Source organism: Rhincodon typus, unplaced genomic scaffold, assembly GCF_021869965.1.
Source record: "Rhincodon typus isolate 14 unplaced genomic scaffold, sRhiTyp1.1 hic_rhity00002887, whole genome shotgun sequence".
In the NCBI taxonomy this organism is placed as follows: Eukaryota; Metazoa; Chordata; class Chondrichthyes; order Orectolobiformes; family Rhincodontidae; genus Rhincodon; species Rhincodon typus.
Window position 1 is genome coordinate 1 of NW_025968525.1, and position 23,446 is coordinate 23,446.

General features: G+C 39.1%; 1 protein-coding gene across 1 annotated transcript; it reads right to left on the reverse strand.

Moving 5' to 3' along the window:
* Window positions 1-105: 105 nt before the first annotated feature.
* On the reverse strand, window positions 106-23,152 carry LOC125481634 (cation-independent mannose-6-phosphate receptor-like; the record flags this gene model as incomplete). Its single annotated transcript, XM_048593452.1, has 8 exons — window positions 20,694-23,152; window positions 20,179-20,355; window positions 18,241-18,342; window positions 15,752-15,853; window positions 11,863-12,037; window positions 11,295-11,465; window positions 10,381-10,524; window positions 106-284 (listed from the first exon to the last, which is right to left on the reverse strand). Coding segments are annotated over exons 1-8 (1,170 nt in total), but the record flags the coding sequence as incomplete, so codon positions are not given.
* Between the last annotated feature and the right edge of the window lie 294 nt (window positions 23,153-23,446).

Here is a 23,446-nt window from a genome sequence, read left to right on the forward strand (position 1 = left end):
TGCTCCTCTGATGCTGCTTGGCCTGCTGTGTTCATCCAGCTCTACACTTTGTTATCTCAGTAGTAAGTTTGTGTATGGTTTGAAAAAAAATACAAAAAAACTTACTGAGATTGTGTCACACTGGAAGAGGATTCGTGTAGAATATTTCTGATTGTCGTCGCATTTATCACCATTCAAATAGACAATACTGAGTGAGCCATCAGTCTCAGCCCGCGGACTCATCTGAATATATCCCAGATTCTGGCTTTTATCAGCATACTTGACACAAGATCCAATAGCACCACCTGTGGAACAACAATTTAATTTGAAAGTGAATCTTCTGCTTACACACTTATTTTCACACAAGTTTGAGATCTTGCTTCAGAAACTGGTTCATATAAAGTGGAAGTAACTGCAGATCCCAACCAGCCAATTTATTGGAGATGAACCATCTTTGCTGCTGAGAATAACACACAAACGTAGGTGTTACATATAACATGAATTCTGTTCTTTCCCTAGGTAAGTCAACATGCTGCAATGGTGACAAGGGTTTGAGAAACGACCAAGACTTTGCTTCAATTTTAAGATATTTTCCCTGTGTTGCAATATTTTTCAAAGACCCATCCCACCTTCAGATGCTCAAAGTCAGAAAAATGAGTCATGTTTACAATGAAAAGTAACATCCAAATACAAATGATTGATTAGTGGGATGAGCAGGAAGGATATGAATGGATCACAAACCAAGAATGCAGAAGGTTAAAATCTAAAACATACATCTTAGACAGATGCCACAGTAGATAAAATGGATGTTAGTGCTCTGATCTCAGTAATTCAGGCAAGTAAACAGGGAATGAATTCTTCCATCAAAGAACTTCAAACAACCGCAGCAGAAAAATCAGGCCACAAATGCTTCGCAGAGACAGGGTCATATTTACGATTTGTGTAAAACTGTCAGCTACCATAATACAACAGCAAAACAATTTAGTCTGCATAAAGAAGCTGCTTAAGGTGCTACAAATTATGCAAAATCTAATGGCAAGTAACAAAACTAATCCAAAGCTCACACTAGAACAATAATGATAACAGAGAAACATACGAGTAACAGTTTAACGCCAGAAATAGGTCATCTTGTCAGAGCTTAGGACTTTGAAGTTAAAAGGAAAAATAAACAAATTTGTACATGTGGATGAGCAGCTTGCTTTTTTTGGAGTAATGAATCTTTTCTGTTTGAATGCAATTTCCAAGTCACTGAACTAAACATTAACTCTGTGGTTTACTCTTGTATGTGGCTTTACTCCTTGGTTGGTTAGTTGGTGTCCATATGTATTAATATTATGTTGAGATTTTAAATTGTCAGTCACAACGTTGAAGATTTTCTTGAGAAGTTACCTCACAGTTTTAAAATTATGGTTGTATCAAAGCAAATTGATAGAAAAAGTGACAACAATTGATGTAATTTCCTTTTTTTCTTACCAATGCCATACCATCCTGTTTTGCATTTAAGTTAAGGGGAAACAGTATTAGTCAAATGGTTACCTTCAGAATTTTCAAAATTGAGTTGTTAAATTTGGAATTTCATTTCAGACCAGAGTGAACTTTCAAATATTATTTTAGCATATTGGTGAACCTTTAACTTTGGATAAAATGTTATAGAACATAAGAACTAGGAGCAGGAGTAGGCCATCTGGCCCCTCGAGCCTCCCCGCCATTTAAGAAGATCATGGCTGATCTTTTTGAGACTCAGCTCCACTTACTTGCCCACTCACCATAACCCTTAATTCCTTTACTGTTCAAAAATTTATCTAGCCTTGCCTTAAACACATTCAGCAAGGTAGCTTCAACCGCTTCACTGGGCAGGGAATTCCACAGACTCAACCCTTTGGGTGAAGAAGTTCCTCCTGACCTCAGTCCGACATCAGCTTCCCTCTATTTTGAGGCGATGCCCTCTAGACCTAGTTTCACCTGCTAGCGGAAACAATCTCCCTGCCTCCACTTTATCTTTTCCCTTCATAACCTTGTGTTTCTATAAGATCTCCCCTCATTCTTCTGAATTCCAATGAGTATAATCCCAGTCTACTCAGTCTCTCCTCATAACCCAACCATCTCAACTCTGGAATCAACCGAGTGAATCTCCTCTGCACCCCACCTCCAGTGCTAGTATATCTCTTCTCAAGTAAGGAGACCAAAACTACACACAGTACTCCAGGTGTGGCCTCACCAGGACCCTATACAGCTGCAGCATAGCCTCCCTGTTTTTAATTTCCATCCCTCGAGCAATGTCAGACAAAATTCCATTTGCCTTTTTAATCACCTGCTGCACCTGCAATCCCACCTTCAGCAATTCATGCACAAGGACACCCAAGTCCCTCTACACAGTAGCGTGCTGCAATTTTTTAGCATTTAAAATATAGTCCATTTTGCTGTTATTCCTACCAAAATGGATGACGTCACACTTATCAACATTGTACTCCATCTGCCAGACCTTTGCCCACTCACAGACTATCTATATCCCTCTGCAGACTTTGTCTTCTGCACACTTTGCTCTACCACTCACCTTAGTGTCATCTGCAAATTTTGACACACCACTTAGTCCCCAACTACAAATCATCTATGTAAATTGTAAACAATTAAGGTCCCAACACTGATCCCTGAGGCACACCACTAGCCACTGACCGCCAACCAGAAAAACACACATTTATCCCTACTCTTTGCTTTCTACTGGTCAACCAATCCTTATCCATGCCAATTCATTACCTGTAATACCGTACAACTTTATCTTATGTAGCAGCCTTTGGTGTGGCACCTTGTCAAATGCCTTCTGAAAATCCAGATACACCACATCCACAGGTTCCCCACTGTCCACCATGCAAGTAATGTCCTCAAGAATTCCACCAAATTAGTTAAACATGACCTACCCTTCATGAACCCATGCAGGGTGTTCCCGATGGGACAATTTATATCCAGATGTCTTGCTATTTCTTCCTTGATGATAGATTCAAGCATTTCCCCTACTACGAAGTTAAGCTAACTGGCCTATAGTTACCTGCTTTTTGTCTACTTCCTTTTTTAAACAGTGGCGTCACATTGGCTGTTTTCCAATCTGCGGGAACCACCCCAGAGTCCAGTGAATTTTGGTAAATAATTACTAGTGCATTTGCTATTTCCCCCATCACCTCTTAGTATCCTGGGATGTATTTCATCAGGGCCAGGAGACTGGTCTACCTTTAGCCCCATTAGCTTGCCCAGCACCGCCTCCTTAGTGATAATGATAGTTTCTAGGTCCTCACCTGCTATAACCTCCTTGCCATTAGTTTTCGGCATGTTATTTGTGTCTTCCACTGTGAAGACCGACATGAAATAACTGTTTAATGTCTCGGCAACTTCCTCATTCCCAGTTATTAAATTGGCCTTCTCATCCTCTAAAGGACCAATGTTTACCTTTGCCACTCTTTTACGATTTACATATTTATAGAAACTTTTGCTGCCTGTTTTTATATTCTGAGCTAGTTTACTCTCATAATCTATCTTACTTTTCTTTATAACTTTTTTTGTGGCTTTCTGTTGGCCTTTAAAGATTTCCCAGTCTACTAGTTTCCCACTACTCTTTGCTTTTTTGTATGTGTTTTTTTTCAATCTGATACTTCCCTTTATTTCCATAGTCAGCCATGGCTGGCTGTCTCTTTTCCTACAGTTCTTCCTTATCACTGGAATATACTTCTGCTGAGCACTGTGAAAAATTGCTTTGAAAGTCCTCCGCTGTTCCTCAGTTGACCCACCATAAAGTTTTTGCTCCCGTTCTACCTTAGCTAACTCCTTCCTAATTCCTTCATAGTCTCCTTCGTTTAAGCACAGGACATAGGTACTGGATTTAACCTTCTCACGCTCCATCTGTATTTTAAATTCGACCATACTGTGATCGCTCCTTCTGAGAGGATCCCTAACTGTGAGATCATTAATTATTCCTATCTCATTACACAGGACTAGATCTAGGATAGCTTGCTCCCTCGTAGGTTCCATTACATATTGTTCAAGGAAATTATTGCGGATGCATTTTATGAACCCCTCCTCAAGGCTGCCATGACCGACCTGGTTTGACCAATCGATATGTAGATTAAAATCCCCCATGATAATTGCTGTACTGTTTTTACATGCATTAGCTATTTCTATGTTTATTGCCCGCCCCACCACAATGTCATTATTTGGTGGCCTATAGACCACACCTATCAGTGACTTCTTCTCCCAGCTATTCCTAATTTCCACCCAAATGGATTCAACCTTTTGTTCAGTAGAACCTATATCATCTCTCACTACCACCTTGATATCATCCTTAAAAATCAGAGCAACACCACCTCCCTTACCTTCCTGTCTGTCCTTCCAAACAGTTTGATACCCCTGGATATTTAACTCCCAGTCATGACCATCCTGTAACTATGTCTCTGTAATGGCCACTAAATTATACCCATTTGCCACGATTTGCACTGTCAACTCATCCACCTTTGTCTGAATGCTCCGAGCGTTCAGATAAAGTGCCCTTATGCCAGTTTTTGCACCTTCTTTTTGGGTCCTATTACCTCCATGACTAACAACTCTTGAGATCTCCTTCCCTTTAACTTTTTTCCTAATTTTCAATGGAGTTGAAGCTACCTCATCACCTTTCACTCATATCAAATGACTATTGATACGAATTGAAGCTTTCAAGAAAAATAAAGGAGAGACTGGTATTTTGAAACATTGGAAGAGTAAGTTTCTTTGATCAAAAGCTAAAAATTAGTGAAAGCTGATAAAGGCTTTTAGAAGTTAAAAACTAATTCCCCATAACAGGTGCAAGCTCTTCCTTTGTTGAGGAAAAACTAAAATACAGTTTTTCTTCGTTTGAGGAGAGCAAACTTAAGATCAAATAATGAGAGCCAGCAAGGCAAGTTGGATGATCGGAATTTTGTCAGAGTGTTGTCTAGAGAACAAGATGGGTCTTATTGACAAGGTTGACTTGAACACAGGAAACTGAACTAATTGTCTCAATTTTTGTAACAAAAACACCCTTGAACTTCTTGTGGAAGATGAGGCTCGAGGTGACAAAGGCAGTTAAAGCCAGTTTACAGCAAATAGATGTAGTGATTGGTACCATTGCTTTCCTGGATGGTCTTCAAATTGTGGGCAGTTTTAATGATGGAGAATGAAAATGCTCATGACAGACTCAGATGTGGTGATGGGCAGTTAAAGCAAATGTCTATCAAAGATCTTCAAATTTATGGTCACTTTGGTTTAAGGAACTGATGTTTAGAGAGTGGTGGGGGGGTGAAATAAGGGACAGCTCAGGAGAAAGTGCAATTGTTTGAGGGAATAACGGTGACAGCAAGCAAAATCAGAAGCTGCAGAAATGTCACTGACTTATGTGGCTAAATTATTCGTTTTTGAAAGTGCAGGCGACCTAAGGTCAAGCTTCTTCAGGTGAGAATAGGAGGAGGAGGATGGGTCGTGATTACGGGCAGGACTTGATGTAAGAAAATTATTGGAGTTTTTTTTCTAATAGTGTTGAGAATAGTAGGGCTGCATGAAATAAGGTCAGGGTGGCCATCAATATGATTAGAAGAATTTATAAGGAGAGGTATTTGGGTGGAAAGGTAGACAGTAAACTCAAGAGACAGAACAAATGCTGCAATAAAGGCCAAAAATACCAAAGATGAGAAGTTGAGACAACAAGGTGCAGAGCTGGATGAACACAGCAGGCCAAGCAGCATCACAGGAGCAGGAAGGCTGACGTTTCGGGCCTAGAGCCTTCATCAGAAAAGGGGGAGGGGAAGCGAATAGAAGATGGATAGAGAAGATAGATGGAGAGGAAACAGACAGGTGAGAGGCGGGGATGGAGCCAGTAAAAGGTGAGTGTCGGTGGGGAGGTAGGGAGGAGATAGGTCAGTCCAGGGAGGATGGACAGGACAAGGGGGTGGGATGAGGTTAGTAGGTAGGAGATGGGGATGTGGCTTGAGGTGGGAGGAGGGGACTAGCTGGGCTGGTTTTGGGATGCGGTAGGGGGAGGGGAGATTTTGAAGCTTGTGAAATCCACATTTCCTAAGAGGCTCGCAGTGGGGTTAAAATTGTATCAGATATAGTAGGACACCCCCTTCCCGATGAAGGGTCTAGGCCCGAAACGTCAGCCTTCCTGCTCCTATGATGCTGCTTGGCCTGCTGTGTTCATCCAGCTCTGCACCTTGTTGTCTCGGATTCTCCAGCATCTGCAGTTCCTACTATATCTGATACAAAGATGAGAAGTTGATTGGTGAAAAGGCAGAGAGGACAAGGATGTTTCTGCAAGAATCTTGTAGCAAAATTTGGATGTGTGACACATAACAAGGATTTTAGAAGGCAGGTACATGGGGTGGAACCAAGATGCTCAAAAGGAGAAGTTACCAAATCAGGATGAGGAGTTAAGAAGGGTTGCACCGTCACCACAGTGGTTTGAACAAGGCAAGTGGCAACAAGTGCAGCCAAGCAGAGAAGCTTATTTACAGGGAAAGGTGGCATTCCCTGTCAAATCATGATGTTAACAAGATCATCCACTATAAGCTCACTAATGGCAAGGCCCTTATTCACAAGTGAGTATGTGTTTTCAAATATATGAAGGGGAAGGTGATTGCTAATCGCCAGAGACCAGCGAATCAAAGCTGGGAGTGAAGAGAAGGATGGTGAAGGTACTCCACTGATTACGTTTCAGCCTGAAAAAGGTCCATTAATCCCAAATAAAAACCAAAAGAACCACAATGCTGTAAATCATACAAAAAATAGAAATTGCTGGAAAAGCTCAGCAGGTCTGGCAGCATTTGTGGAGAGAAATCAGATTTAATGTTTCAGGTTGAGCGACCCTCCCTCAGAACATTAATCCCAATGGTCTTCTGTGTTAACTTGTCCTCAATCCATGCTATTACCCCACCAATACAATGAGCTCCTATTGTGTGCAATAACATTTTGAGACATTGTGTCAAGTGCTCTCTGGAAATCCAAATACACTACATCAACAGCTTTGCTTTGACAAGCTACTTGATATTTCCTCAAAGAACAGGCAAATTTCCCTTTAATAAAACCATGTTGACACTGTTTGATACTGTTAGGCTTTTCTAAATGTCCTTTTATTTATTCTTTAACAAAAGTCTTTAGCATTTTCCCAATGATAGATATACGTTAACTGGTCTATGGTTTCCTGCTTTCTGTCTCTTTTCGTTCTTGAATAGGAGGGATCATATCTATTCTCCTATCCATTGGAACCCTCCAGAATCCAGTGAGTTCTGGAATATTTCAACCAATGGCTTCCCTCTGTAGTCACTTCCTTTAAAACCCTTGAATGCAGACCATCAGATCCTGGTGACTCGTCTGCATTTAGTCAATTTTTTAAAAAATGTCCCATTAGTTTGTCAAATATCTTGGCACTCAACCATAAACTGTTAGAAGACCTTTGCTACTATTTGCACATTGCTTCAATGATGTGATCATTGTATGCAAAACTAAGGGAGTACTATCTGACATCACTGACACCAATGTCCCAGGCAGCAACTTGCATTAAAGATAGCAAAAATCAAAAGGCAGGCAAAGCAAATAACACTGTTCAGATTCATTTCGCTCAGTTTTCTCCCCTGACCAATGCCTTCTGCTTCCCTCACTATTGTCCTTTATCCCTTCCTGTCATGCCCCTGCTCCTTCCCACTGTTGGTTCATTTCCCTCCATTCCTTCCCATTTTACTTGTTCCCACCACTGTCTCCACCACAGTTGACTTTTACCACATCTATCATTCCTTCCTATCTCCTATTCTTCCTGCCACCACCATTACCAGAGCCTTCCTGAGACTCTTTAAAGCTAGTTTGCTTCTCTCATTTTCTTCAGCACTGCCTCTCCACAAGCTCACTCCCTCTCCTGCTGCCCCTCACACGACTCTCACTGTTGATTCCACAACCTATTCCTGCCCTCTTCCCCAAGTGAGGGGGAGACGATGGGAGGCAGTGGGAGTTGGGGTAGTGATAAGGGAATAAGCAGAAGCCACAGTTTGAGAAAACAATGGCAGCCTCACCATGGTGACAGTAGCTCAAGAAACTGTGCACATCATTGACCAGAGAGAAAGCTGACTTCCTCCAAGTGGGAGCCAACTTCCTTTTCCACTACAGAAGAAATTAGTGACTTGCATTAAGTATTAAGTATTATCATCTGATTGACATACTCTTGCATTTTAAGTAAGAAATTCTTAGAAGATGTGGAGAGGAACTGACAGCCAATCCAGAAGCACAGTCAATAAATTAAACTTTACATAGTCACTTGGCAGAAAGGAACATGAGTATTGCTGACAACAAAAAGACATTTGTTGAAGCTTTTGCCTTGTATTTATCAGGACATTTCATAAGAATGCCAATTCAAAGGAAGAACCAACATACATACAGCATGTAAGAAGAGTGCAGGTTGGATGAAAAGTGGACTGATTAGTAGGAGGTGCTGCTGTGGAAAATATGATCAATAATGTTGATCAAAGGTTTCAGCTTGGTTGTTAAATTTTATATCAGGCAGGTTGACTCCAATCGGTCAGAACATTGCCCTGGGAAATGAACTCGTGAATAGATGTCCCCTAATTTGAGTTGAAACAGATGCAGCGTGTCCATATTCTGTCTGCAAAGAACAAGACTCTATAGCTTCCAGTACATGCAAGAATGACAATCAGGCTCTCGGTTTGGCAATCAGGTTGTCAGTATAGTTCCTTGTACATCAGGCCTATCCACCAAATGCCATCCAATTGTAACACCACATTTCATTTTGGACACGAGTTTTGCTAGTGCAGACTGACTGGATAATCAGTGCCTTGCTTGTTACAAATAACTGTTTGATGTTGTCATGCTGTTTAATATCACCAGCCACTGTTTAGGGGACACAACCCCAAGCATTACCTAGCATTACACTGGCACAAAAATTCATATACCACTTTATTCATCTGTGAACGGCAGAATGTCTTTTTGGCTTAACTGCAGCATGCTGTTAGTGGCAAACACCACTAGCATTGCTATTGCCTAATAGTTTGAAACAACTGACTTCAACGATTAATCGAACTTCTGAGATACTCAGCATTTCCAGGCTAATCAGAAGTAGACAGAATCTTTCAGGACCAAGACTGTCTGCCTTATGATCTTCCACAGGTTTGTGTAATATACAGCAAGAAGTGACCTGATTAAGAGTAGCCAATATCCCTCAAGATGGCTTTGATGAATTCTATTTCAACATCAAGTTTGTACAGTGAACGAATGGCTCAGACTCAATCAAGGTTTCTGATAAGACTAATCTTATAGCATGTGAAACTGTTTTTAAAAAAAATAATATATTTACTGGCAAGTGAAGGTAAGTTTGTGGTAGACTGTAGTAGGGAACCATTGGCTGATTTCTCAACTAAGGTTTCAAGGAAAGGGAGTTTGATCATTCATTTACTCACTTGACATTACTAGTTTAGTCACCAGTGTGCCTCTCAAAGAAGCCATGGCCACCTGCACTGCAGCATAATATCATGGTGATCACCACTGAATTAGTATTCATTGAACTTATGAACTCAGCAACTCATGCAGTTGAGATCTGTTCAAATGAAAACATGTATGCCCAAATTGATGTTACCATGGGACCCCTGCCGCAATCAGCTTTGCCAACATCTTTGTGGTATTCCAAAGGAATGGCATCTAACCTCTGCATATTTCCAGATACGTTGGTGCTACATCTACAATGTGTGAATCCACAGCTGCAAGAATGTCCTATGTCTTAACGGGGTCAGTCAAATTATCAAGTCTGCTTACTAACCAGCACTGTCTTCATGCAGTATAAATGTCAGTTTTCCAAGTTTGCTTTCTTGTGACATGACTTGATGATGAAAGGCTTTGACAAAATGTCACTGACACCAAAATTTAAAAATCCAAATTGCTCGCTATTTTTCGTACTTTTCTTTCAGTTGAATGCAATACAAAAACATGCTAGAAAAGATCAACTGAAGTGTTATTTGAAGCCATTGCGTGATACCAGTGGTTCACAAGCAACAATTAAAATGTCAAAACAGACCGCTGAGTCCACTTGAACCCTTTCTGAAACATGACAATAACTTAAATACTCCAATGTATAAATGAACTTGTATCTCATTATTTAATAGTCATCTAAATATATCAGCAACTAAAACCATTACTCTTAAAGAGCTGTTGCCAAGTATATAGAATAGATCTAAATATGTTGATTGTGGCTCCTTCTGAAAATGGTAGCTAATTTTCATAAAGACAAATATTTCCATAATTATTTTTCTGAACATCTAATTTTCTTACTGCACAGCTGGAGTGCTATGCAGCATCAATAAACAAGAGAAGTTATTCATCAATAAAAACAATGATCTGTATGTTTGCACTCACCTGGACAGCCCTTAACTGAAGGCAATGGCTTACAAACATTTAAATAAAATGTACGTTTACTTCTATCTTCAGTTGCGTCTACTGCAACCCATGGTTCTTTGTCCCTGGCAAGGTCACTCAGATCATATTCATTACCAGCTATATCTGAAACAAAAATCAAACCAGCCAATAGTACAACATCCATTCACTGATTATTTATTTGACCTAAGTACTGTTTTATCTATTATAAATTATTAGACAAATATTTAGTATTTTAAAGCAGACTGCCAAACAGAGGTCCCTGCTTGGAAGTACAAGGCACTTCCCCTACTAAAGCATAGAGGCAGCAGTGTGGACCGCCTTCAACACGCACACTTCAACATACCCAGGCTTCTTCGGCAGCACTGCCCAAACCATGACCACTACCATCCAGAACAGCAAGGACACCAGATGCATAGGAATACCGTCACCTCCAAGCTCCTTTCTAAATTTCACACCATCCTGCTTAAAATCATCGTCACACCAGAGTCACTGGGTCAAAAACCTCAAAATCCATACCTACTGCTATAACAAGACTTAATACTGTATTTCCCACTTGAAGTAGATAGAGTATGAAAAATAAATCATACAGCAAACTTCTACTCATTAGATTATATGGTGACTCAACTCATTGCACAATTTTAAAAAATGTACTAACCTCTCATTGTAATAAATTGATGGGGTTTTTTTTAAAATGAAATGCAACAAAAACGTTGCATTCTTTAAGATCTCACAATTCACGATGTTTAAACAGCATGATACCAATTAGACTGCAGATTTGTGCAGTTATCATGTAATGAGATAGAGCAAATGTATCTCTGATTATCTGGGCAGTTCAAAGAACATTCTGAACGAACGAATGAACGAATTATACAGAATTCAATTCAGTTGCTTACCACTAACAAGGCAGTTCACAGGAGCTGGAAAACAGGCCAAAGCAGTATAAAATTCAAAGTAGGTGTCATGAACACGTGTTGTAGTGCTAATTTCTTCTCGCAGAAACTTGAGCACACCAGGATATGAATCAGTGTCACAGACAAAGCGGATAATAAATTTATCCCGGCGTCCTGCATATTACAACAGCAACAACTTCATGTTACAATAATATTTCACTGTGTGAATGTTCAAGTTCTCAACTATTCATCTTGTAGAAGACCAAAAATTGGGGTGGTGGTGATCACAGTGAACAAAGTGATTACATATGAACACACTTGGGGAAAATGCAAAAATCATACATTGGAGGAAATGAGAAGAAGTTTGTAACAAGTCAGCATTACTCGACAGACATTACTGATCAGTCACAAGTAGGCCTTCATGGACACCAATGTAGCCACGTGCACTGACATTTGTACAAAAGGAGAAGAGCAGTTATGCAGTATAAATACACATGCATCAATTATGCCAAATGGCCAGTTCCAAGGCATTCTACACAATGTTCCACAACTACATCCGAATATGCCCTACCTGAATCTCTTGCCAATGCACCTATGTACGTAAGTGTTATAAGACCACTGGTGGATGCCTCAAGTGATGTTTCCAATCCAACTTGGTGCTTTGGTTCCTGTCCATCTATCTCACATCCAGTTGCCAACTTGCTGTCTATTTTCCCACATTCTTTTAAACCACGGCAGATGTTCAGCTTAAAACAGAGATGAAATAATCTGGATTATTAAGCCAGAACAGATACAAAGTGTACTGTTTTACAACAGGATAGACTGGTCATATCAAAAAGCCGGTCAACAGAATTCAGCCTCCATCCCCAGCCACCACACCTCCCCCAACCCCCGCCATAAGAAATAAACAACAAACAAGCAAAGATAATAAATTAGAAGTAGGGTCCATGAAACACATCAGCAGTACTGACCTAAAATCAGAAAGTTCTGCAAGTACACAAATCCGACAGCATGTGTGGAGAAGTCAGCAGCTGACATTTCAAGTCAATGACCTTCTGCTGAAGCAGAGGTCACTTCAGGGTAGCAGTTTTTAGTCAAACCAGGAGAACGTGACATTTATGCAAAGTCCATTACAATGTCACTACCAAACACCTCTTTTCCCTCTTCTCTCAGACTTCTGATGGAACCATTTCCTCTGACATTCACTAACGCCACCCCTTCCTATGACACTTTCAAGCACAAGATGGAACACCTGGCATTTCTCCTCTTGCGTACCTATCACCCAAAGCCCCAAACACTCCTTTTTCAGGGGAAAATCAATTTACTGAAATTAAATGAGAGGAAAAAACTGTAGGCGAATATCTGAAACAAGGAAAGGTCACCGGACTCAAAATGTTAACTCTGCTTTCTCGCCACAGATGCTGCAAGACCTGCTGAGTTTCTGTATTTACTGAACTTTGGTCTGTGTTCTACATCTCAAGGCAGTGCCCAAGTGTAATTGCCAGTCTTTCAGGCAAAAAAATATAGACTAGGTGAACGCTTTGTGTAACAGTATTTAGCTGCAAGTGCAACCCTAATTTTCTTTGCCATTTTAAATCTCTACTTTGATACCTCTGACATCTAGTGTTTTCATTGAAGCAATACCTCAACTAGAAAATTTGAAAAGCACTGAAGTACAAGAAATGGTGTAAACTTTCTACACTTTGCTGGACAGTTTAGTGTGTTTTAGGTACATAGGAGTAGGAGAAGGCTTTTCAGCCCATCAAGCCTGCTCTGCCACCCTTGATCACGTTGATCTAAAATATCATCCTATTCTCACACAATCCCTAGATAGTAACTACAATTTATTAATCCTTCACTTGCCTGAAGAGGAGGTTGCAAATGTAGACCTATTCTTTAAGAAAGGAAAGGAGAGGGTTGAAATACAGCTACAGATCTGTTAACCTTGAGTGAGCAAGTTTCTGTAGACCACTGGGGTATAGAAATCCAAAAAGATTCATCAACCTGACAGAAAGAAACTTCATCCACACTTCAATCCTAAATGTCTTTTATTCTGAGACTGTGTCTTGGTTCTAGACCCCATAGCCAAGGGAAAACATCCTTTCTGCATCTACTGCCAATCCTTTAAGAATTTACGTTTGCGAAGTTACCTCTCATTCTTCTAAACTCCAGAAAACACAGGACCAGCGTTCCCAATCTGTCCTTGAAAGACAGTTCTATCATCCCAGGAATCAGACTGATGAGCTCTCGCTGCGTTTTGTTAAAATATATCCTTGCTTAGGTAAGGGAACCAGAACTATACTATACTTCAGGTACTCTCTCTATAGAATTGAACTAAGATATCTTTGTTTCTGCACTCAAATCCTCTTACAATAATGGACAATATACTAACTGCCTTCCAAAGTGCTTGTTTATGAACAAGGAGACAGAGGACATTTTCTAGTCTCTTATAATTTAAGAAATATATTGCACCTTCATTCCTCCTACCAGAATGACTAACCTCTCACTTACTCACATTATATTTCATCTACCATGCTCTTATCCACCCACTCACCCCATCCAAATTCCTTTGAAGACTCTTTGCATCCTCCTCATAATGCTCATTCTCACTAAGTTGCTTGTCAAACTTGGAAATATTGTAATTGGCCCCCTGCATCTAATCATTGACAAATAATGAACAGCAATGGGCCGAAGGACTGATATTTCCAGTACCCCACTGGTCACAGCTCATCAACCTCAAAATGACCCAATTATTCCTACTGTTTTCTGCCCATTAAATAATCCTCAACCCATGTGAATATGTTACTTCCAATCCCAGTGGGCTTTAATTTTGTTCACTTAACCTCATAAGGGACTTGAGCTAAAACATTCTGAAAATCCAAATACATCAAATCTGCTGACTTGTCATTGACCAAGTAAAATCTTTAAAAGCTTCATCAGGTTTTCAAATGCGATTGCACTTTTATAAAGCCATGTTGACATTGTCCAACTGGCTAGTTGCTTCCTAAACATCTGCTAACCACATCCTTTAGAATAGATGCTGACATTTTCTCAACTACTGACATGAGGTTAAAGAGATCTGTAGTTCTCTTTCAACACTCTCCTTCCTTAAAGAATAGGGCTACATTTGTAACTTCATCTTCAGGCAGCGTGAAGAATTAATAGAATTTTGAAAGAATCATTAATGCATCCACTATCTCCATGATCATTTCTTTCAACACTCTAGGTTGAAGGTAAACAGGTCCTGGGGTTTTCAACTTTCAGTTCTGTTAAATTCTCAAACTGCTTGGTTTTCACTAATACTAATTTATTGCAGTTCCACACTCTCACTTGACCCTTGAATCTTCATACTTCAGGGAGATTATTTCTCTCTTCTGTAAGGGTGCATACACAGTATGGTGGCTCAGCGGTTAGCACTGCCTCATAGCACCAGGACCTGGGGTTCAATTCCACCCTTGGACAATAGTCTGTTCGGAATTTGCACGTTCTCCCAGTGTCTGCATGGGTTTCCGCCAGATGCTCTGGTTCCCTCCCACAGTCCAAAGATGGGCAAGTTAGGTGGATTAGCCATGCTAAATTGCCCAGAGTGTTCAGGGATGTGAGAGTTAGTGCATTAGCCATGGGAAATGCGGGGTTACAGGGAAAGGGCAGGGGCATGGGTTTTGGTGGGATGTTCTTCAGAGGATTGGTGTGGACTTGGTGGGCTGAATGGCCTGCTTCCACACTGTAGGGATTTTATGGATTCTATGGAAAGTACTTACTTAGCTTATCTAATATCCGTTTATTGTAAATTCTCCAGTCTCTCCTTGAAATGGACCCATGTTTGTCTTTGCTAATCTTTTCCTTTCTTGCATTTCTCTAGAAACTTTTGAAATGCATTTGTGTTACATATTCCAGTGCATTTTTAAACATCTTAATTGCTGCCGAACAACTTCTCTGGCACTGAAAATTAACTTTAAGTTTATTCAGATTTCAACTATAGTTCAAGATTGCAATTTTTAAAAAAATGTTAGTTTGATCTCTTATTTTGTTCCTCCTTAACAAGTCAGTACCCTTCTTTGGGCATGGAATTAAACACTGATCCTTCTTAGTTTGGATTCTGCTGCTTATTAATCATTCTTTAATCTGATGAGTGATAAAATGTGTAATTGCTCCCCTCAAGTACATCATACTGACTGATGCACATTTTCTCCTCATAGTAGGCCAAAACAAACTTCCAGTTCAAAACTACAAAGTCAAATTCAAGTATAATGATTAGCTCTCAAAATTCATTCTATTTGGTCAGATATTTATTCATCTGAAAGACACATGGATATAAAACTAGACCCCAAATTGAACAATTCTTAAGTCAGAAGAGCTCTGACATTCTTTATTCCAACTCAGAGCACATAACTACAAATTAATATCATTTTTTACTATTTAAAATGTAACAGAAAGCAGTCAATCTCCAGGGTTCTAACCTTAAATACCATGTGATTTCCAGTAACTGAGTAACCAGAGTCTGAAGCCAGAGGCAGAAAGTTAAAGACAAAACCAGTGTTGGGATCTTCCACTGAGCAATTCTAGAAAGAAGATCATAGGTATTTTAGTGGAGCAACTTGTTCTACCATAACTAAGGTTTTATAAAGGCACATTTGTTTCACAAAAAAAATGATCAGCCTCAGCTCCACTGAGGTTGCCACTTGCTCTACGATCAATCACTAACACACTGGTGCATTGACAGAAAATTCCAGTGATTTTGAAATCTATCAAATCTATAGAAAACATCTGAATCATCTGTTCACTGTTTAGATCAGTGAAAACGCAAATGAGTTAGGGAGGTGTTGGAGGAGATTCATTTATCGTTGCTTAGGAAGAGGAGCAGAAAATCAGGCGTTTCATTTTCCAAAGTCAGATATCAGAACAACATGGGAAGTGATTTCAATATGAAGTCTCAACACACGAAGAAAAGAAACTGTAACTTGGCTATAAAATCAAATATTTTGCTGTAATGCCCTAAGCCAGAATAATTGGCTAACTATTTGGTTGCAATAACATAAAATTTGTATTTCTTTGGCAAATTAAGATGATGGTGCAGACAATACCAAACAAACCAGAGGCAGTACTAGGTCCCTTGGGCCGGTTCCATCATCCCATAAGAAATGGTTAACCTGACTGTGGCTCAACTCCACTTACCTGTCCATTTATCAAAATGCTAGACTCCCTTGTCAATCAAAAATTTGTCAAACTCAGTCTTGAAATAGTCAATAATCCAGCCGTTGCTGCTGCTCTCAGATCAATCTGGAGAGAAAAAGAATTCTCGTCTCCATTTGAAATGGGAGACATTTAATTTTTAAACTATGACCCTTAGTTATAGGCACCTCAAAAAAAGGTGAAATAAGAAAGGAAAATAGGACTGAAAGTGAACAATTTTACATCTGAAGAATCATTACAGTGGAAAGCCATATATCCTGGGTACAGTCCTTTGTTTGATCATCTTCAACTGTTTCATCGTTGACTTTCATTTGATCAGAAGGTCAGAAGTGGCAATGTTTGATGATTGCACAGCACCACTTAGGATGACTCAGATACTGGAGCAGTTTGTCAACATGGAGTAGGATGTGGACAACATCCAGCAAATGAGATTACTGAGCAATGACCATTTCCAACAAGACAGCTTCTAACCACCAGCTGTTGACATTCAATGGCTTTGTCATGACTGAATTCCACTCTCCTGTCAACAACCTGGAGATTACCATTGACTAGAAATGGAACTGGACTAGCTACATAAATGTACTATAACTAGAAGAGAAAGTCAGAGGCGGAGAATTCTGCAATGAGTAACTGACCCCTGACTTCCCAAAGCTTGTCCATCATCTACAAGGCACAAATCAGGAGTGTGATTGAATACTTTTGACTTGCCTGGATGGGCTTTGTTCAAACACAAGAAGCTTAAAACCATCCAGCCCATACTATTTGATGTGTACCCTATCCATCACCTTTTATAATTATTCCCTCCATGATGTACTATGGCTGTACTGTGTACCATCTACAAGAACTACTTCAATAACTCACCATGGCTCCCTCAATAGCACCTTTCAAACAGATTTCTATCAAAAGGACAAAGATAGTGAATGCATGGTATCACCACCTGCAAGGCCCCCTCTAAGCTGTAGATTATCCTGACTCAGGTCTTTTCAAATCTTAACTAGCACTAGGTCAAAATCTTGGAACTCCTTTCTGAATAGCACTAGGGTGCCTACACCCTATGGATTACAGATATACAAAGGTAGCTCACCTCCACCTTCTCAAGGGCAAATAGGAATAGGCCATAAATTTTGGCCTAGCCAGAAATGCACACATCCCTTCAAAGTGAATAAAAAAAATCCACAGCAGACAAATCCAAAAATACAAATATTCAAAAATTGGTTGTTCCGCCATCCAAATATAGCAAAGTATCAGGTACGTCAGGGGCTCTCAAGCAAGGTTTTTCCAGAGCGTCTAAAAAGACAAGAGGTTGTGGACAGCTTTAGGAACAGAACTGCAGGCCTTACAGGACCTAATCAGCTGAAAGACCAATGACTTGGATGAAGAAAATCTGGGGTCAAGAGGCCAGAATTTAAATAACTTGGAAGGTTTCTGGGCTTGAGAATATTTTTGAGACAGGAACTGGTAATGACAGGAAAGGCAATGCAACAATAAAAGCCAGCCAATGTTGTTCTGTAAATAAGGATGATGGCATGACTAGGTCTTGGCACAAGTTAGAATGTGGACAGTATACTGCTGATAAAGCATTTGTTTTAAAAGTGGTTTTACACTGAATAACAGCCTTAGAGTGAGATTTATCAGGGCAAACATGTTAAATTCGGAGAAAAATGCCCAAGCTCCAAAAAGAATATTTCAATAATAGAATTGACATTCCAATCCATGACTAAATTTAGCATTCTTGATTAACAGTCATTGACTTTACCTCATTTGATTCTTGAATTGTTGCGATAGGACAGGCTGCATTGGTTTCCCACAGGAATGTGACCACACAATCTTTATGTTCAATGAACCTTGGACCAGAAGACTATATGCATAATTAAAAACATTAGCATGGTCATCTCACAAGGAAATAAAGCTATACTATCAAAGCTATACACAATACTATCATCCAAGTAAAGCCTGGCAATAATTCTACCCAAGTTTAGCCCAACAGAACACTAGAATCGATCAAAGGGGTAACTTTCTGACTTAGCAGTCCTGCAAGTTATCTTGCCCACCAAAAATATGAACATGTACATGATTTTCCAAACATTTGAAACAAAGATCAGAACGCGTGCTTTGTGTCTTTCTAAGTTTATGATCTGCTTTTCTATCTCCAAAGTGACAATTAGCCTAAGCCAAAAAATCTCCTTCTCAAAGCACGTTAAATATAAATATTGCAAAAAGGAAACAAAAAGTTGAAGATTACAACTTGCACTTAGAATTGAGGGAAGAAACAGTTGAACAAAGGGATACCATTTTATCTAGCGGAGGAAGTGCATGCTGATTGGCCACATGGTCTGAGATCAAGAATGATACAATTGTTCTTGCCTTATTTCCCTGCCAATGACCACCCAGCCAATTAGTAGCCTCTTTTCATGCTTTATAAAAATCCCTCTGTTCAACTGTTTCTTGTTTCCTAGTTCAAATGAGTGCAAGACAAAAGGTTCAACTCCACAACGTTTAAACACATTAGTAAGAGTCATAAGTGAGAGTTTAATGTTTAAATGAAGCACTATACACAAACAAAATATGGAGCATACGTGGATTTGCAAGGTGTAGAATTAAGTGGACTTGTGTTATCTTCAAAGAATCAGTATTTACAGATTCCATTACATATTGGTGGCATGGCCTACTAATTATGTGATTTACAACTTTACTTGGAAAATTAAATTTATTAAAACAATGAATATTAATTATTACTGAATTGAGGAGAAGTACAAGACCACAGCTGAAAACTTCAGGTTCTCTTACGTAAAACTTCAAATAAATATGTTTCTCCATTGCTAAAAGTATCATATTGAGTAAAGTTAGATTGGTGCAGTTGGATTCTAACTCAAATCAAAAGCTTGTTGCAACAGAACCTCAATACCCACTTCAGTGCAGTATTGAGAGATCAAAAGATTGGCCAAAGTGGCATCTAGCAGAAGGATATTAAAATGAGACCCCATTCATTCCATTCATGTGAATCCAAAAAAAATTATGGCACTATCTGAAGAACAAAGTTACGACCTAGATTTTTCCTGCAGGCAACATCTCCAGTCATCTGTTCTATTTGTGGAACCTCAACGAGTACCAATTAACTGTTGTATTTATTTGCTTAATCTTCCGTAAAGTAGCCTTTTGATTATGAAGTGCTCTAGGGCATGCCAAGGCACTAAATAATTGCAAGCGATCTTTCCACAGCATAACATTCCAATAAATTTTCCCTTAGGTTTTGTCATATCCTGGAAAGTAATGATAGGGTCACATTACTAGTGCTGAGTTTATGTAGTCTTTCATAAGCTAATTCTAATGTACTTCTCCCTCTCCTGTGTGGTACATGATGCTACTTCATGGCTTATCCCAACTGCAGGATGACCTCAAGTTACTGGTAGAACTGCTAAAGATTAGGAGAAAGATGCACATTTAAAAATCAAGACTGAAGCAATCTTTAAGCACTCTTATGATGTTTGGAAATTTATTCAAAATATAATTGTCAAATCAATAAATAGCAAATATCTGATTAGGAAGGAAAGAACAGTTTAAGATAATGATGAAAGCAATCATACTAGAAAGAAAAACCAGGTCAAGTTCACTGTAAAAGTATGCTCTTGCTTTGGAAACTAAGTATTGTTAAAAAAAGAGTTGTAAAAAGGTGGTAAAAGGGAAATTTCCTTACCAGTTCTTTCGAACAACTTAGGTGAATACGGGTAGTGTAAGAAGTTTTATTACCACCTGAATTGGTACACACTGATCCATTTAGGTATTCCAAAATAATCCGTCCATCTTTTTCTAGCTTGGGACCATTTTTGGCAATACCCAGATTGCTAATGGATACTTTTTCATAAACTGCATCCTAAACATAAACCAAACTTCATGTAAGCAATTGCACATTCCTAACACTAGTTTAAATTTTCCACCATTTAAAATCTATATTCAAGTTTTTGACAAGTTTGCTGAGTTACATAGGCAAATCAAATATTCAGAACAGTACTTTCAGAGAATGTAATTGCAAATCATTGTAATTTGCTTAACCATTCTAAACATTGAAATGAAAAGGAATACACCTGGATAGTTGTGTTTCAACACGTTTAATAAACAATGATAGTAGTCTTAAATTTCACACTTGAATAACAAACTGACACAGTTTGCATTATAAATGCATCTTGAATTTATATTTATATGCACCCTTACTAGATCTCTTTCATACTGCATCTGGCACACTGCTGCATAGCGATCACATCCTGGAACTGAATTCAGAGGTCTACAGACGTTGATATAATACTTCTTATGGTTACTTGATGTTGTGTCCATTGCAAACCAGTTACCGTCATCACTGTCTTCCAACCTTGATAATCTGAGTAGAAAAGATTTTCAAACAGCACAAAACACTCCGATTGGGCAAACGCTTTTCGTGATTATTTACTACCTCCCCCTATTCTCCCAAAATGCTGAAAACTTTACATAAAGAAGTGTCTCAGACTTCACTCTGCAATCTAATTGATGTCTTTCAGATGTTACACCATGGCTCCTTATGCCAAGTTGAGGTCACAACAAGGTCAATAGAGTTTGTCTACTGCTGAAGATTAGTGTTGCACAGGATTTTTGCCTACATCAACTTGATGAGCATTAGTCACTATAGCAGTTTGACTACAGACCAGGTCAACCAAGCATGGAAAAACAAAGTAGCCTGCATGCTGCCCAATCAAAACAAATTTTAAAAACTGTGAAGTAAGAATCTGCAAGCTTGTCAAGTTAGGAAAAATTACATGAAAAAGCCCACTTAAATATGGTATCTAGAGAAAGCCTATCCTATACAAACTGTAATGGAAAGTTGAATGCATCAAAAAATTCAAAAATGGTTATTTATTAAAAAGTTCTAAGTGAAGATTCTCAGTCTTGAGCTAAGGAGGAGAACATTAAAGGCCAATAGCCACAATGATTTATTTGAACAAAGATCTGGTCAGTTATCAGAATTAAACTACATGGAGTGGTGAGCAAGCCCTAAATCGTTCTAGATTTTTGACTTTCATTTTTTTTTAATGCCCCTTACTCCACATCAAGTAGAATGAGGCACCCAATTTTTATTTTTCATTGATGAGATGAGTGTCGCTGGCTGAGCCACAATTTATTGCCCATTGAGTAGCTTGCTAGGGCCATTTCTAAATGACAGTTAACAGTCAACCCTATGGCAGTGGGACTGGCGCCACATGTAGGTCAACCAGGTAAGGATGCCAGATTTGCTTCCCTAAGGAGGGCATCAGTGAACCATATTGGATCTCATGATGACCAACAGTAGTTCCGTGGTTCTCATTAAGCTAACTTTGATTCCACATTTTTATTGAACTCAAAATTTCACAACCTGCTGTTTACTAATGTCTACTGGCTTTGAACCCATTGCCCCAGAATATCAACCTGGAGCTCTAGATTACTAATCCTAAACATAAACCAAACTTTATGTAAACATTACCACTGGTCTAGGGACCCACACACCACATGCTATAGTTTAGGCATTTAACAAATGAATATACAGAAACAATTTAGTTTTAGCAAAAAAGTAGTTTCAATGACAAATTGAAATTGAATGCCAAAACATTCAGATACTGACAAATGCATCTTGTGATTACTCACCAACTCCCCCCACTCTCATCTTACTTTCCTTTTGCTGTCATGTATTTATACTATAACTGAGCAACGGTGCAAAACAAAAATGCAGTGCTGTGTGAGAATGCAAAGTGATTGAGAATGAGAGATCGTAACTAAACACCACTACTTTTTGTGTAAGTGTGCTTTCAAAGATGACATGTCAAATTGGTCAGATTTTTAACTGAAACAGTAACTGCTGTGAAAAAAAAAATTCTAGTCAGGGACTAGCTAGGATGTCCTTCCTTTTTTAAAAGGGAAAGCTATACTGATTTTTCTTCAAATGCGGTGGTACTTCGTTTTAGGAAAATCTGATACTATTACATGAATATTGGATGAAAAGTATCCGCCCTCTGTCAAAAGGATGTTCAATTCCATTCTGGCAAGCATTTGTTTGCCGGCAAGGTCACTGTAAATCAAGAAAAAAAGCATCAAATGGGAAAAAATGGATTTGCCTACAGGTCTATCAATTGAAAAATTGAGCTAATCTCCATACTCAGAATTGGAGTACCATCTATTGCTATTAGAGTGCCATTGCAAGCCTGCTGAACCCATTATTTATTTGGTCAAGAAATGTCACTGGCTAGGCCAAAATTTGGTGTTCATCCCTAAATGCCCTTGAAGGTGCCTTCTTGAACAACTCTAGCCCACGGTGTGTAGATATACCCACCAGCTCCAACAATTCAGCACTATAGTTTGACAATACCTAACAATGTTCTGCACAAGTTCATGCACTGACGTTACCTACATTATAGCGTTTTCTAACTCACGTTACTGTAGCTTATATGACTTTGAGAGTCTTGGAAAATTCCAAGCCATTAAATGGTACAACTTCAGCTGTAAAAGGAAGAAGCGACCCCCAAATGGTAATTTAAGGTTAAAAATGTGAACAACAAAGCTAGGGTTATGAAGGTAAACTTTACTCAAATCCTGCCTGCTTGCTCAGATCAATTTTTTAAAGACGTAAAATTGAAGCACAATTTATGAACTTTAAAATATACGGACATAAAATCAATCAATGTTGTATTCTTACCTTGACAAATCATACTGTTGCTTTGTAACCTCATTCGTCACTATACAGTCTAATGGCACTTCTGGGCAAGCGTATTGTGTGTACCACTTGAAATTGTAAGTGTACTCATCTTCCTCCTAATGTTAAAAGGCAACTATCGCAGCATTAAGTACATAAGATCATAAGATAAGATATAGGAGCAGAATTAGGCCATTTGACCCATTAAGCCTGCTCCACCATTTGATCATGCCTGACCGGTTTCTCAACCTCGTTTCCTGCCTTCTCCCCATAA